At 39.8% G+C, this 16,445-nt stretch overlaps 1 protein-coding gene across 1 annotated transcript in view; it reads left to right on the top strand.

Annotated features, from left to right (window-relative positions):
* The window catches only part of DSCAM (DS cell adhesion molecule), a 554,872-nt gene that overhangs the window by 310,674 nt on the left and 227,753 nt on the right, over positions 1-16,445 (top strand). The window contains exons 5-8 of the mRNA XM_065422504.1: positions 1,186-1,332; positions 10,514-10,792; positions 12,592-12,867; positions 15,367-15,663. Of these exons, the coding sequence (XP_065278576.1) occupies positions 1,186-1,332; positions 10,514-10,792; positions 12,592-12,867; positions 15,367-15,663 (999 nt within the window). The remainder of the gene's footprint in view (positions 1-1,185; positions 1,333-10,513; positions 10,793-12,591; positions 12,868-15,366; positions 15,664-16,445) is intronic.

Here is a 16,445-nt window from a genome sequence, read left to right as displayed (position 1 = left end):
CCAGACATCTGGGAAAGAATTTTCCATAGTAGCTCAGAGCCCTCCGCATCTAGTATCCCATCTCTGGCCATCGGAGACATTTGCTAGTAGCAGTTGCGGACGGGGCCATATACCATTGTAGGCAACCTTAGCATACCATCCCCTCCATAAACTAATACCAAATGCAAGTGGCTGTTTATAATATAATATTTTAAAAATTAATTGGAGAAGACTTTCCACCACATTTCTACAATGTTAAAGTACTGTGGGTCAAATGATGGAGCAGGACAATTCGTCCTGTCCCTTTTTAAAGAGCAACCTCTGCTGGGCTTACTTTCTTCTTGAAATTAGACTTTGCTTCTAAAATTTTAAGAATATTGCTGTGTTTTTTTTAAATCTTTGGTTATTTGAACTTGAAAGCATTTCCCTTTTCTTGATCTAGTTTATCTGAGCTCATAATCTGGGCTTAAAGCCGAGAAGTCTCCCATTGCAATATCCCTTCAAGTCATCTCAGGTTAGCTTTGCTTTCTTTGTTTTCTATTCTGAGGTCACACTTTAAAGAGATGAGTGGCAGGGCCTTCTCAGGGCAGGGTCCCAGTCTTTTTCCAGATATGTCTTCCCCGCTGGAGATATTTCCAGATCTTGGTGTAAAATCTTTCTATTTTTGCAAGTTTCTCTCTAACCTCATTAGACTCCCTTTTCCTCACAATCTTATTTGAAAATTTTCTGTTTGTTTTCTGGTGCTTCTGAACAATGAGACCATTTGGTTTAATATTGTTTTATTATGCATATCCTCCCAAATAATTATTGTAATGTATATCATTCCCCAGGTAAATTACTAGCATAAAATAATACTCTTTGACATTTAAAGTAGTTGGCTCAAATTCTATATTAGCCAATTCCCTCCTATATTTTATTTAAAACACCTCTTTGGTATTTGGTGTTGTAATGATTATGAATTAATGATACCTTTCTTTTATATTCGTATGTCATACTTTTCATATATATTCTTGTACTTTTATAAGAAATCCACCTGAATTAATTTCAAGATTGGTGTTCATAAATGGACACTTTGTAAAATATAAGATTGGCAACACATTATCTCTAGACTCTTATGAGGAAAACTTCAATTTTTTACCTCAGAAGACAAAACAATAATAAAAATCTTCAGGTGTTTTGAACACTGTAAACTCTTGTGTCTTTCAGGATCTAGATTTCTCATCACATCCACGGGAGCCTTGTATATTGTAGATGTACAGAATGAAGATGGATTGTATAACTACCGATGTATCACACGGCACAGATACACTGGAGAAACAAGACAAAGCAACAGCGCAAGACTTTTTGTATCAGGTACTCTGGAATTTCTTAAACTACATACTACATATTTCTCTCTCTAGCATACTGAACTGATAAGGCAGGAACTACTGGTACTAATAATCACTTGTCTAGCAAACTAAATACACATGTAAGTAGGTAAGAATCTACAGTACTTTTCCTGTAGAAGTGAAACATTATAAATTTAAGTTGCTTTTTCTATTTTTTTTCACTCGATTATTTATTTTCTGTTATATCCTATGTGGAAAATACTGTCCAGAATGCTATAATGTAAACTATTCCCTCAAAATATAGAAGCTACAGGTCCAAGGCTACACAGCAATTCATTCTCAGAACTGGGATAAAAACGCAGGAATTCCTGGCTCTTAATCCACAAAATTATGTTGCTTTCTACAGTAAGATCTGAACTTTTTTTTCTCTCAAATGGCCCTTTCATGAGTAATATACATTTAGAGGCACGTGGTCTTTTCCTCTTGTAGTTTGAAAGATTCACTTGCTATTATTATTCTACTTTCTAGTAAATATTGATTGAAATGGCTCCCATTCTGCAATATTCATGATTTAACAATTTTATTTTAGCCCAGGGTGACCAGATGTCCCAATTTTATAGGGACAGTCCCGATTTTTGGGTCTTTTTCTTATATAGGCTCCTATTACCCCCCACCCCCATCCCGATTTTTCACATTTGCTGTCTGGTCACCCTATTTTAGCCACTGGGCCTGTGAATGCAACACTCAGTGCCATCATTTCAAACTATCGCTGAGGTATTAGTCTGCCTAATTAGTGTGCACAAAGAGTAAAAAGTAGATAAAGCTAGGAAACTGAGAGTTAAAAATGAAACTCCACCTTCCTGTATCTTGGTAATTAAATATACATGGCCCTAAAATTTGAAAAAGAGGTCGGGCAGTAAAATTTGTCCAGGGATTTGGTTGAATTATGCAAACAAATTTGCATGTCCAAAAAAGAAGCTATTTTCAAAATTGGACATGCAAGCTGCATAAAAAATGTAATGCTTCTCCAAATAACATGGGGGGGGGGGGATATCAGCTAGGCTTTAGTGTGTATTTTGGTGAATTTTAGTAGGTCTACAGTGCTTTACAAACATTAACTCGTCACTTCCATTAGCTAAATAGGTATGCATTACTATCCTAAGTTTTCCAAAGGGCATAATTGAAGAAAAAAGGGAAAGTGACTTAACCAAGGGTGTTAGTGTCAGCAGTCAGGTTAGAAAGCAGGAGTCAGTGATCATATTTAAATTGCATCCAGATGTCTTCACCCTGCAGGCTTACAAATGAGAAGGCAGATCATAGAGCAGTGTGTTTTATTTTTCTTTTACAATCTCATTATTTTAAAGCCAGCATCACAATTGTTGTATGTCTAGTGATTTTGGAACACTAGGGGTTGTCAATACTGCCCTCCTCCATGTCCCCTGTATCCTACCCTCTGTTCCCAGTCTTAATACAGGGAACCGGGAGGGAGCTGAGAGTGACGAGAGGAGGCAATGGTTGCTAGGACTGGGATTTAGTGCCACAGCATAGGATTAGAACCCCCACTTACAAACAGAGGCCTTGAAGAGATCTTCTGGGTCACTGAATCCAGTCCCCTGTTGTTGCAGGCAACCCTGCCATGTAATCCCATTCATAAATGTAACAAGTTCCATCTTAAAAACAGTTAGGTTTCTTGCCCCCACTACTGCTACTGGAAGGCTGTTCCAAAACCTCCCTCCTCTGATGGTTAATGGGTATGTGTGTGTTTGTGTGTGTGAATGTCTTTGTACATGTCTGTTTCTGTATCCAAAAATCATTACACATCTGCAAAATCATCTGCTTTTGTGCCCCAGACTATAAGTGCACAGCCTCTCCCCCTCCCAGCCCCCCAAGAGGCTATCCTTCCTTTTTGATGCATATGGCATGGGTTATAACTACGGTTTCTGGGTGTTTTTTCCCCCCGGTTTTAATTTATAAACACTGATAAAACACCCATATATCGCTCATTAAAAAAAAGAAAGAAATTTGGTGTTTATCCAATAAACACTAGACATGGGTACTTATATCTAAGGGTTTGTCTACATGGAGCAGTAATGCGGATACAGGGGCGTGATTTCTAAAGTGCATTAATGTGGTGTGCATTAATTAGTCAGTATAGACCTGGCAGGTGCTCACTAAAGATTCACTGGTGTGCTTTAACGTAGTGCTATCTGAAACAGTACTACATTACAGCATGCTAGAGAATATTACAAAGAGATTACTCATTACAGTATATACAAAAAGAAAGCCCACCTGCGCCTGATTTTTGGACATCCACATAAAACTCAAAAATTGCTAAAAATAAATTCTGAAAAATGAAATTAATAAACTTGAAAACAGACGCTCTAATTATAGCATTGTAGCAATTACCTGTTTTCACTATCAAACAGCTGTGGTCATAGCCCTGCAGATCATTCTGGGTATAGCAACTGTCACAAGCAAATAACTGAAGGACTCATTCTCCTTCCCTGGGATTAATCCTTTATGAGGGAAATCTGGTGATTAAATCCTCAAATCTCCACTTCTTGCAGCTTGTCAACTGTGACTGAGATCTTAGGTCACAAAGACTTGCAAAAGGATCAAACCTACTGTTCCCCTTTCTTCTGTGAATGTTATCTAATGGTTGGTCAGCCCCTTTGAAAATATAAATCAGTATGTAAATGCTAAATATTATTTCATTATACAATCCAGAAGTATTTCACTATTCGAGTCCTGCTATTTGTACTATGTCCCATGTGGTTGAAACACTCACCCCTAATTTTTCCAGCCAGATGAGGAAATATAAGTCCAGCACAATGGTCTCTCTGGTTATCCCAGCTATTTGGTCTTAACAGTAAAAGTTGATTTCCATCCTTCCCATTCAGCCCTTAAATATTGCCCTACTCCATCATGCAGTCAAGCTAAAACTGAACCAGTGGTAATCTGTAATAAAGCCATTATCTTGACCAGCAAAGGAGGATTTCTACCCCGGTTGCTTCCTGGAACAAGGGGGAGAGAGGGCTTTCTGCCTGTTCCATCACTTATGCCTTCTTTGAGCAGCCCAGGGGATATACCTCTACACGGAGTTCCCTTTCCTGCCCAATTCCACACACACAGTGTTGTGGGAAGTCTGGTGCATCCTAATGTACAGAACCTTAACGTCAGCATTTGGGGCTTTTGAATTGGGCAGGAAAGGGAACTCCATGTAGAGGTATATCCCCTGGGCTGCTCAAAGAAGGCATAAGTGATGGAACAGGCAGAAAGCCCTCTCTCCCCCTTGTTCCAGGAAGCAACCGGGATAGAAATCCTCCTTTGCTGGTCAAGATAATGGCTTGATTACAGATTACCACTGGTTCAGTTTTAGCTTGACTGCATGAGGGAGTAGGGCAATATTTCATTACACCCTTGAAAAGCTAACTTCTGCTCTCATTTACACTCCTGCAATCCTGCTGAAATCCCTGGGGTGTAACCAAGAGCCGAATCTAGCTTCACGCACAGAATTCCACCTCCTAGTGACTTTGTTTTAACAGGACACACACACAAAATCCACAGCCAAACAGTGTCAGACACAGTGTTTTGCCTCAATTTTCCATTGTCCTTGTTCACAGCCTCCTGCAGCTGACTGCTGAATCACAATATTTTAAAGAGGTTGTTGCAGTTTGTTTTTCATTAGATTTTTGAATCGGGATATAGTGCTTTCCTGTTTACTTTATTGGAGGTGATTACAAATAGAGAATTGGGTTTCTTTTCCTCTAACGGCTTTGTAGGAGCTCCTACCAGGAATCTTTTTGAGGACTAGCCTATGAGAAAATATGGCTATTGAAGAGATACTTGAATACATTGGAACAGAATGCAAGAAAGAGGGGTCACTTTAGTTTTATTTTGTACATCCCAAAATGGATCTATATTATCTATATCTATATTATCTCCTCCACCACACATGCTTTGTAAACCAGTGCATGTGCCACAGGGAATAACTGTTCCATGAAGCAAGCACACGGATGTTGGACTCTGGTATGTTAGATCTCTTTTTTTTCCTCAATCCACTTCTTTAGTTCCCTGAATCTGAATAGGTGATCCTTGTCGTGTTTCAAGGTCTGAATGCCACTTCATGGATTTGCACTTTAGGGGGTTGCAAACTGTACCACTCAGACCTATCAAACCCTTTGAAACTGAAAACATCTATTCAAAAACCTCCTGCTCCTGGAAGCTTTTTAATAGTGTTGCACAAAAGTGGCAACCAAACCAAACAAACAAAAAAGTAGAATTTCCTGTAAAATGTGTAGCCATTTTATATGCAACTTGTAGAGGAGGGATGGAAACACTTAAGAAAAATTATTCAGATCTACCTAGGTGGTGTTTGGGATTCAGCTGGAGCCAGTAGAGGTTATGATGTCATCTGGGTCCCTCTCTCTAGCCCAGTCTGGTCAGGACCTCTCAGGATTAGGATTACAAAGGCCCAGGGTCCCAGGAGATAGGGAGAGTGTCAGCCATGATGGTGAAACTTGCTCTAGTAGCCAATTTTTCTCCCCAAAGTCTCTTTCTTTAAGGACCCGCAAACAGAGGAATGGAATAACCTGTCCCCTCATTATTTTGTCAACAATTAGACCTAGTTTCTGACACACCAATTATGGTTCACTTTTCTTGTTTACCAAATATGATCTTAACACAGTGCTTGAGTAATATCAGTAGGCCTTTTAAAAAAATTCAGTCTTTGTCTCCTTTTCGTACCCTTTTCCATAAACATTTGTTGTTATGGGTTATTGTGACGTCTCATGAATTTACACTCACTTTTTACAGTTGGGCTCACAATCAGGGTAAATTTGCAGGCCCTATTATCACAAAACTCATCCGTTTTAGTGGAAGATGGGCATCTAAGTCCCTTAAGTAGCTTTGACAATCACAACCAGGATGTATTTTAAAAGTCACTTCCAAGTTTTAAAAAAGTTATAAAATCAGTTTTAAAAAAATTAAACAAACTGACTTAAGGTGGCCAGTATGTTATGATCTTCTCACTTCATCACTGATTCTCAGTTACTCTGTAGCATCTGTTGTATTTTGCACCCTCATGATAGTGCTACTTAATCTACCTTTTTGTTCTGATGGGCCTCAGATCTTTTTTCCACGCCAGCATCATGATGGACAATATCATCTGGTTGACAGCAGCAGCATCACAACTCATCAGCTTTGTGGTTTGATTAAATGCCCATAAAATAGCACACTTCAGGGGTAATGTACAGGCTAGTATCCTCTTGAGTCTGGTTAGAAAGCATATAAAATGTTGTATCACTACATGCAGCTCCTATAGCCATCCCAGGCACATCCCTGGTGGAATTAAGACCACATCCTTACTTCATTTAGTAGCAGAGAAGACCACTGTGCATCTGAAGCTCCTTAAATATATGCTATGTTGAACAGTCCACTGAAGTGTCAGCATATCTTAGGGACCATTACTAGCATCCTATCCATATTTGCATTTCTCCTGAGTTAACTCCATCAAAACCAAGTTGAGGCAGCAGGATGCCAAACAGGATATATACAGAAAACTCTTGTTACACAACATCTTCACGTTGTGGCTGCGGTCTGACACTACAAACCAGAGATGAAGTAGGAGCAGGTTAACCACTTAGTTATGATTGCTTTCAGCTTTTCTAAAATGTTACAGGGAGAGTGTAATTTCTGAAAGCCACACATGCACAGCACGGCATGCTAACAAATGTTATAGGTGTTGTTGCCAAAGATAGACCCAATGGCTACTGATGCATGTAAAGTCATTGGTTTGGATGGTAGAGCTTACAGTTGGTGAAAGCATGCTGTAGAACTGATGTTCTTCCTCAAGTGATTGCACATGTCCATTCCACTGTAGGTGTTTGTGTGCTCCACGGCACAGCTGTTGTAGAGTCTTTTATTCTGGCGATACCCATTGGGGTGGCACAAGCACTTTCTGCTGACTCGTGCACCACATGCAGGCATAAAGGGCCGAGCCACCCTGACCCCACCCACACACACTCTTAGTTCCCTCCTACTTCCCATGACAGTTGCTGGAGCTCCCTTATATTGATTCTGCAAGTCTTTTCTTTTAGTGTAGAAGCAGTACCATTTTTAGAATCTGTGTAGTTAGCGTAGATTAGTTGAAAAAGAAAAAAATAGTTTTTTTTGTTGTTTGTGTGTTTCTGGTGCCTAATCTGGGTACCAGCCCTGGTACTGGAGTTATGCTGCACTCTCGGGGCTTCAAGCCCTGCCACTCTTGTGGTAAGGCAGTGCTGATTAGGGACCTTCACCTCAGCTGCTTTAAGTGCTTGGGGAAGGCTCACGTAAGTGACAGATGTAGCATCTGTAAGGGCTTTAGGACCTGCTTTGAGAAGGATTGAGGGTTTCCCCCTCAATCAAGAGCATCTCTGCATCCATCTCAGCCAACTCCATCTACTGGCCATAAGGAGCATCAATGCCGCAAACAACTTAGTGTTGGTACTGAGCCCAGCACCAAGCAAATTCAGGACCCTTCTCATGAGCAATCCCAAGAAGAGTGGGAATGGGACCAGCCGCCAGTTGACATTGGTGGAGGTGTCCTGCTCTAGGGAAGTTCAGGAGGTGCTGCTGAATAGTACAAAACCAGTAAGAGCACTTACCTGGCTAAATGAAAGAGATTTTCCATTTGATCCAGACTGAAAGGGTTGCTTCTATTAGGCACATGCTGGACTATCTTCTGTCCCTAAAACACCAAGTGTTGGAGATTAGCTCAATCAGTGTGCAGCTAATATATGGAGATATACCTATCTCATAGAACTGGAAGTCCAGCCCCTTGCCTTCACTAGCAGGACCAAGTACTGATTTTGCTCCAGATTCCTAAGTGACCCCCTTAAGGATTGAACTCACAACCCTGAGTTTAGCAGGCCAATGCTCAAACCACTGAGATATCCCTCCCCTAATGTGTAGCCTAGCATTCCCACCTATTGCTAACTGATCTCTTTTTCCAGCCCAATGTCTGTAAGACTTTTAAAGGGCCTGGACAGACTATTTCTGCATGTGCAGAATGCTGCTCCCCCATGCAGCCTGAATCTAGTCTTAGCAAAGATGATGGGTTCCCCCCACTTCAAGCCTCTATTGACCTGCTCCCAGCTGCATCCTTTGATGAATGTACCTTTTTTAGTGGCCATTATACCAGCCAGAAGACTGGGAGAGCTCAGGGCGCTAGTGTCAGATCCTCCATATACATGTTTCTACACAGAAAAAGTTTACCATCATCACCCAAAATTTCTTACCAAGGTGGTTTCCACTTTTCAAACCACTTTTAACCAAGAAATCTTCTTGCTGACTTTCTTTCCAAAGCATCATAGTCATCAGGATGAGGAGAGCCTTCATGCTCTGATGTTAAAAGAGCTTTCACTTTTTATCTGGATCAGATTAAACCTTGCAGGTCTCCCACTCAGTTGTTTATTGCATTTGCAGACAGAAGGAAGGGCAGTTCTGTATTCACTCAAAGGATCTGGTCTTGGATATCCAGCTGTATTTGTTTTTGTTACAAGTTGGCTAACATGAAGCCTCTGGATAGAGTGTTGGGTCATTTGACTAGGTCCCAAGCAGCCTCTGTGACCTTTCTGGCTAACATTCCCATATTAGACATTTGCAAAGCAGCAACCTGGTCATCTTGTCCTACATTTACCTCTAACTATGCCATCTCCCAACAATCTAGAGACAATGCTAAATTGGGATGAGTGGTCCTCCAGTCCCTGTTCACATAGACTCTGAACCCACCTGCACTAGGGATTGCTTGTGAGTCAGCTACAGTGGCATGGGCATGTGCAGTCACTCAAAGAAGAAGAAACAGTTAATAACCTTTCTGTAACTGTTGTTCTTCAAGATGTGTTGCACATGTCCATTCCAGACCCTGCTTTCCTTCCCCTCTCTATCGGAGTGTTCTGGGGGGAAGGAACTGAGGGGGGTCAGGGACCGTTCTGCCCTTTATAGCTGTGTGCAATACACGAGGCAGCAAAGAACAACAGTTACGGAAATGTTAGTAACCATTTTATAGTGGTTCAAGTGTTTTGCTAGCATCCAGATAGAGGCAAAGATTGTGTGGTTATCTTTGATTAAACCTGACAATTCACATTTTACTAACTGTTTATATAAAATTAACATGGGTGACTGCTTAGTCCATTTGTTTGCAGTCTAATGGTATTTTATTTTTTAGAACTGTTTTTATAACTTGCATAACAACTCTGTAGTACACAGCAGATGGAGTGCAACAAATAGATCAACATATGCTAGGTGAGAGAGAGGGGGAAGTTTAACATGTGGAGTCTACCATGGTTAAAATGTTGTCGCAAAATTGGTTAAGATATAAGAAAAATAGCTTCATTTAAGTCAATATTTGATATTATAATAATTATTTATTTTATTTTATGTTAGTAGCAGTAGTAATAAACATGAATTGTGTGGTAGTGCCTAGAGGCCTCAGTTAGGTTGGGCCCCATTGTACAGCATGAAGCACAAACATAAGAAAATGACAGCCCCTGGTCCTAAAGAGCTTACGGGCTAAAAAACAAGACATAACACATAGATCGTTATGTTTGGTGAAGGTATCGAAGCATGATGTGCCACATTTCTCTAGAATAGAAATAACAACAGTCACATGGCAGTTGGGACTTGTTTGTGTGAGAGAGTCTTCCTGGGAACCTGAACAAAGAGCAGTTTGCTGGAGTTATAAGCTCTAGTTTACTTTTGCTATCTAAGATTCCTTTTTAAGAATATACAATATTTGTCAATTAGACTACACGCCCCTTGCTTCTGCCCATTTCTCTTCTGACAAGGGAATAATTCACTCTTCTAGTTCAAAACCCTCCGACCACTTAGAAGCAGGTGGAATATATTGGTTTAGTTCTAGGTGAAATGTGTTTACACTTTCTGGCTCTTCTCTTTCCTGATGGGTGACGTGAAGAATGACTGCCACCTGGAAAAAATCCAGTGGGAGGTCTTCCAAGTAATCAGGCAATGTTTAGTTAGTACATGCTGCTGGATGTAAGCCAGTACTGCTGAGATACCACAATCTGGATGACTGGTGCACAGTAGCAGTTTACAGTACATAAAATTCTGGGATAGCAACTAAAAAAAAGAAGATAAATAGCAGCATATTGCTTAGAAAATGTAATAATCTTAATTAACTACACTGAAAACATCTATTTGCTTTCCAGACCCAGCAAACTCAGCACCGTCTATTCTGGATGGGTTTGACCAACGTAAAGCCATGGCAGGACAGCGAGTGGAGCTGCCTTGCAAAGCATCGGGGCACCCAGCACCAAAGTACCGTTGGCTGAAGGACAACGTTCCCTGGGAGCCAGATAGCAGGTTTCGGCAGACAGTCACAGGTCTGCTGATAGAGAACACACGTCCTTCGGACTCAGGCAACTACGTTTGTGAGGTGTGGAACAACTATGGTACTGCTGAGGTGATAGGGTATCTACATGTAAAACGTAAGTCCAGGACTGAATGTGGCAAGTATAATTTCAAACCCATGATTGTGCTTGATTTTGCAGTGGAAGGAAAAGAAGGAAATATTTTGTAGAAGCTTCTTTTGTTATTGGTTTTGTTGCTGTTACTTGTTTTGTTATTGTCAATGGTGGCTCCTTGAAGCTGCTCAAAGGTTTGGAATGTTATAAACTGTCTTAGTGGAGATGGATTAGCGGGCAGAATGCAGATGAGAGATCAGAAGTGCAAAATGAACACAGTTTATCACATGGTTATGTGATTTTTCACATAAAGGATGTATTTTGCTTAGTAATAGAAGTGGATGAATTGCAAACAGTCTTCTGAATAAAAGTGTCAAGCTCTGGTCACTGGGGTTCCTGCTATTCATTATTTTGAATATTCAGATAATCCCTGAGTATTCATGAAAATGTATGCAAATCCTGAATGTCTCATGAATTTTATCATAAATGATTATTAGTCTGAAATGCTGTATTGGAAAGACTGTTTGTTATTCTTCTGTTGTTTAATTTTTTTGGTATAAAGGAACAGAAATAATACCATTTGACTTAGATTTGCAACCACACAACATGAATAAGAAATTGTGAAAAGGAAAAGTGTGTGAACAATCCATCATCTAAAAATTATTCAGTAAATAATTACAAATAACAAATACATCCAAAGGAAATCAGGATCTTTTATCAATGATTCAGAAATTTAAAAAGATGGCTACATTTGTAAAACATTCATAACAGGTAGATGAATCAGATCCATTTAATATTGTACAGGCTCATAACAGACCAGGAATATCTAGCAATCCTCAATAGAGAAATAATAATAACATTTCCATTATCATATTATACAATATTCTTTAAAGCAGAATTAAGTTAACTAAGGAATTGTGTATGTGTGTATAAAATATCATATATAATTATTTATTTAACTCATCTGTTTTACAGAATATAGTATAACATCTTATATCTATAGCTCTCTGTGTGTGTGTGTGTGTGAGAGAGAGAGAGAGAGAGAGAGAGAGAGAGAGAGAGAGAGATGTAAAATAAATAAGTAATATTGATAGCGCATCCAATATTAGGTACAATGCTGGTCATTAAACATGCTAAATAAACAATATCTCATCACATTTGATTCATAACACATATCCACAGATGATAAAAGAGATGTATTATATTTTGAATTATTTCTTGTTGATAGAGCTGGTATTGAACAAAAATCCTGGGGAAGAATCCCATCTGGATATAAATTTCATGGTGGTCTGTTATATATGTACTGGGCCCAATCAAAATGTAGGGAGGTTGGGATGCAGATCCAAATTCAGTAGCTTTAGTTGTTGGTATGTGTGTGGATAAAGATTCCCTTCCTTGTGTTTACTATTGTTACTTCAATACTGTGAATTTTCTTTCACACATAATATCAAACTTCAATAAAAATATATCATCATATTCTTAAATGGTGATACTGAGAATAAAGTCAGGTGGGCTATCTTACTGCTTTGTGTGCTTATCCCACAGTGAGTTCCACACAGAGGCACCCTTGCATCCAGGCAGAGCCCCACTGATGGTAATGGGACTCCAGCTGGGTATAGGGGTCTGCCTGTGCAGAACTAATTGTGGGACTGTGGCCTTAAAAGGCCCTTGAAATCAAACATGGTCACCTATTCTCATTTCAGAGATGTGTATTTGTGATTCAGTATTTTTTCTCAGTGACAGGTCACCTGTTAGTCATATTTTTTTTAAAGATACATAATGTCTTCCTTTCCCCCCCCCCTCCTTTTGACTTAAATCTTCAGAGCCTCTGAAAGCCACAATCAGTCCACGGAAAGTTAAAAGCAGTGTTGGTAGTCAAGTGTCCTTGTCCTGCAGTGTGACTGGAACTGAGGACCAAGAACTCTCCTGGTACCGAAATGGTGAAATCATCAACCCTGGAAACAACGTGAGGATCATGGGGATCAACCATGAGAATCTCATTATGGATGGCATGGCCAAAAGTGATGGTGGAGCGTACCAGTGCTTTGTACGCAAGGACAAGATGTCTGCTCAAGACTATGTTCAGGTGGTGCTAGAAGGTTAGTCATTACCTGCTTTAGTGGGGTTACTGGCTACAGTGAAGTGTTATTGTATGTATATAGTATATACAATATGCTTGTGGTCTCCAATTATAAAGAGAGAGAAGACCCTGTGCCTGTAGGAAGGATCAAACTAGCCACACACTTTGGGGGATATTTGTGCCTCTCCATGCTCCAGAACAACAAATGAGAGGAAATTAGGATCCAGGTGTCAAAGAAATTTATTTGAAAAATATCCCTCCTACTGAAGCCACACCAAATGCGTTAATTTTTTGCTGCTATCAAAAATTCTGTAACTCCAGGACAAGAGAGAAGAGAGATCCCTACCGAGGATCAAACATTTCATTCCAAACACAGTTTTCAGGCTGGTTGTGAAATCAGTTGAAGGTCTGGAGATCATCCTAAGTAACTGACACAATGTTCCACATAATAATCAAGTGAGGAAAGTAATCAATTTGTACAGAGCCGGTTCACTAATGAGGCTGTAGTGCAGTCATGGCATGGCCACTATTTTTAGTCTTTATAGAAAAAGAAGAGATTACCTGCCTGGACCTAGTTACCTCGGCAACCATCTCTTGTGACTAAGAAAGCCTAAAGAGCATATTGATAATCTATAATGATGTCGAGAGAGTGCAGGTTATCAGAGAGCGACAGCAGGAAAGATTTCAAAGACACTCGGGTCTTGCTGGGAAAATAATGTCTGCTTTCATCTCCAAAAAAGCCTGTCACTTGAATAAAAAAAGGGCAGAGGTGCATACTGAGCGCACTCACTGATTTATTTGTCATGTGTCAGTTTCCATTCAGGATAAAAAGCCGATAGCTTTTTTGTCTTGTGAGAGATGACAGTGCGAATGCATGGAAAAGGAAAGGAAGAGAGAGAGTCAGAGATGAAGAAAGAAATTTTAAATACTCTGTCACGCATCCAATAGGACAGGAACAAAGAGAGAGGGAGAGAGAAAAAAATATATAAGAAACCCAACCTAATGTCCCTGCTGAAATGTAGGTGTTTCAATGTACTGGAAATGATAATTTTGATGCTCTTAGGTGATTGTGCTGGGGAGAGAGAACACTGCTGTACTTTTTTTTTAATCCTGCTGAGATTCAGCACATTTTGTGGGGATAGCAATTCAAGCTCCACACACATCACGAGATCTCCCTCAGTTTTCTGTGTGCTCCTGTGTTGAGATTACTAGGTAAGGAGAGGCTATTTCCAATGGAATTATGCTGGTCTGAGCCTCCATGAAATGTGCTGAGTGCACTATGTATTCTCTCACAACATTAGAGTTACTGATGCTTGTCACTGATGTCCTTCCCCATTACATCTTGTATGGAATTAAAATGAGTTATTCCCATAGGGCAAAGCCCACTGGGTGGGAAGAGAGGGGTTTTCAAGAGGCTTAAGCTGTTCTTTATACTGTGATTAAACCACCCCCTTATAGTCTTTGCTGATGCTAATATTTTCTCAACTTTAAAACTAATTGGCTGGCCCCACTATGCATTAGATCCAGACAATGGCATACAGAATTGTTTTCTAAACCTCTTACTAGACTGCTTCCTACATATTATGAGCTGAACCAAATGCATTCTTACCCCCAATTATATTTAAATCCATTCTAAACACCACTCTTAAAGTATACCGTAATTTAAAAAAGAACAACAGAAAGAGTGTACTGTATTGCAAAATCTGGGAAAGAATCGTCTAAATAATAATAGGGTGTCATTTTTGTTAAAACCATTACCCTTCTGTGCTATCGAGTTAGAGAATAATTTAATTCTACTCCATACTTTGAAAATCCTTACCTTTTCTTTTCTCGCTTGCACCTTGGAGACTTCGGTTAAATTGTGACATGGGTCACAAGAAAATATATTTGGTGTCCTCTCCACCTTGGTAGATTTGTGTACAACACTAAGCTACCTCAAAAATTGTCATCATCAGCATGAGTAGCAATTTATATTTGGAAAAGGCTTATTTTAATACTGGTATAAAAGAGATATTGCAGAACTGAACTGAATTGGCAGAGCTGTGTGGAATTAGCATACACAAGTTACGCCTGGCTTTGGCCAACATTATTCGTCCTTAACTTTCAAAGGAACTGAAATGTATAATAAGTATATCCCCAAACCCCATCTTAGGCTTACACTCTACTTCTTTGGCTTCTCAGTTGCCTATGGCATCCAAGCCTTTTTCACAGGAACATGTGAATTGCTATATCAGAACAAACCAATGGTCCATCTAGTCCAGTATCATCTCTCCAACAGCGGTCAGAATCTGAAGCTTCAGAGTAAGGTGCAAAAGAAACCCTGCAGTAAGCAGTTATTAGATAAGCTGTCCACAGGAAAAATCCTTCCTAACCTTCATTAATTAGAGGTTGGCTTATGTTCCTGAAGGATGAGGGTAGCGTCCCTTTCAGAATTCTTGGTTTATGGGCTAAACAAAGGTAGTGAGAGCAGTTTTATTGTGCATACATGCTGTTCATTTGCTTTCCGTTTCCTCTTCAGATGGAACTCCCAAAATCATTTCTGCCTTCAGTGAGAAAGTGGTGAGTCCAGGAGAACCTGTCTCCCTTATGTGCAATGTGAAGGGGACTCCTCTGCCTACAATCACCTGGACACTAGATGAAGATCCCATAATTAAAGATGGTAATCACCGTATCAGCCAGATTATCACCTCTGAGGGCAACGTGGTCAGCTACCTGAATATCTCTAACACTCAAGTTCGAGATGGGGGAGTCTATCGCTGTACTGCCAACAACTCTGCTGGAGTCATCCTGTACCAGGCTCGAATAAACGTAAGAGGTGCTTGTCAAATCAGCTCCTCAAAAAAACACACATAACTCATTGTAGTGGAGAAGATTGTTGCATGCACTGGTCTGAATCTTGGAATGCCGAAACTGACTTACTGTGGTTCTCCCATCTTCACACCTCCCTCAACCCCCTCTAGAAACTCTGTTGTATGGTTTAAGGTTGAAAGGCCCCTTCCCTCTTTGGCTTGTGAAGTCAGCTTGTTATACAATCTCTTTCCCTAAACGTATGTTCCTCAAGCATGAGGGTTAGCGTCCTCACTAATATGTTTTCCTATTTTAGTTTTTGCATGCATGTGTTTCTTATTTTCCTCTCCTCCTTTAGTTGTCCTACATTCATTGTAATTACTCATGCACATGGTACGTTAGCTTGAACTTGTAGTTCTACATGGCATAATACCCATCCTCATGATATTATATTTTATATACATCAGAATGAATGCTAACTTTGTCAGTGTTCTCATGTGTAACAGGATTCTAGCTTAGCATACGTTTTAGTATTTGACATTTAATTAAATCATTCCCTAGTCTTTAATTTGTAATGCAGCAAAGATTTTATCAGACAAGTATTCAATAATACAAACATATACCACAGCCCTAATTAGAATGTATGCTGTAGGGCGAGAGAAACTAGAGCACATAAAGATTAGGGAGACTGCTTAAGTGGTTCTTAAAAGCAAAAACTGTCAAATGTTAAGAAGAAATGTTATGCAGGCTACATTAATGGATGTTGTAAACATTTATATAATCAGCAAAAAATGAATATTTCCTCTAGCA

This window comes from Emys orbicularis, chromosome 1 (assembly GCF_028017835.1).
Source record: "Emys orbicularis isolate rEmyOrb1 chromosome 1, rEmyOrb1.hap1, whole genome shotgun sequence".
Taxonomy (NCBI): domain Eukaryota; kingdom Metazoa; phylum Chordata; order Testudines; family Emydidae; genus Emys; species Emys orbicularis.
This window is presented reverse-complemented; position numbering and strand designations above follow the sequence as displayed.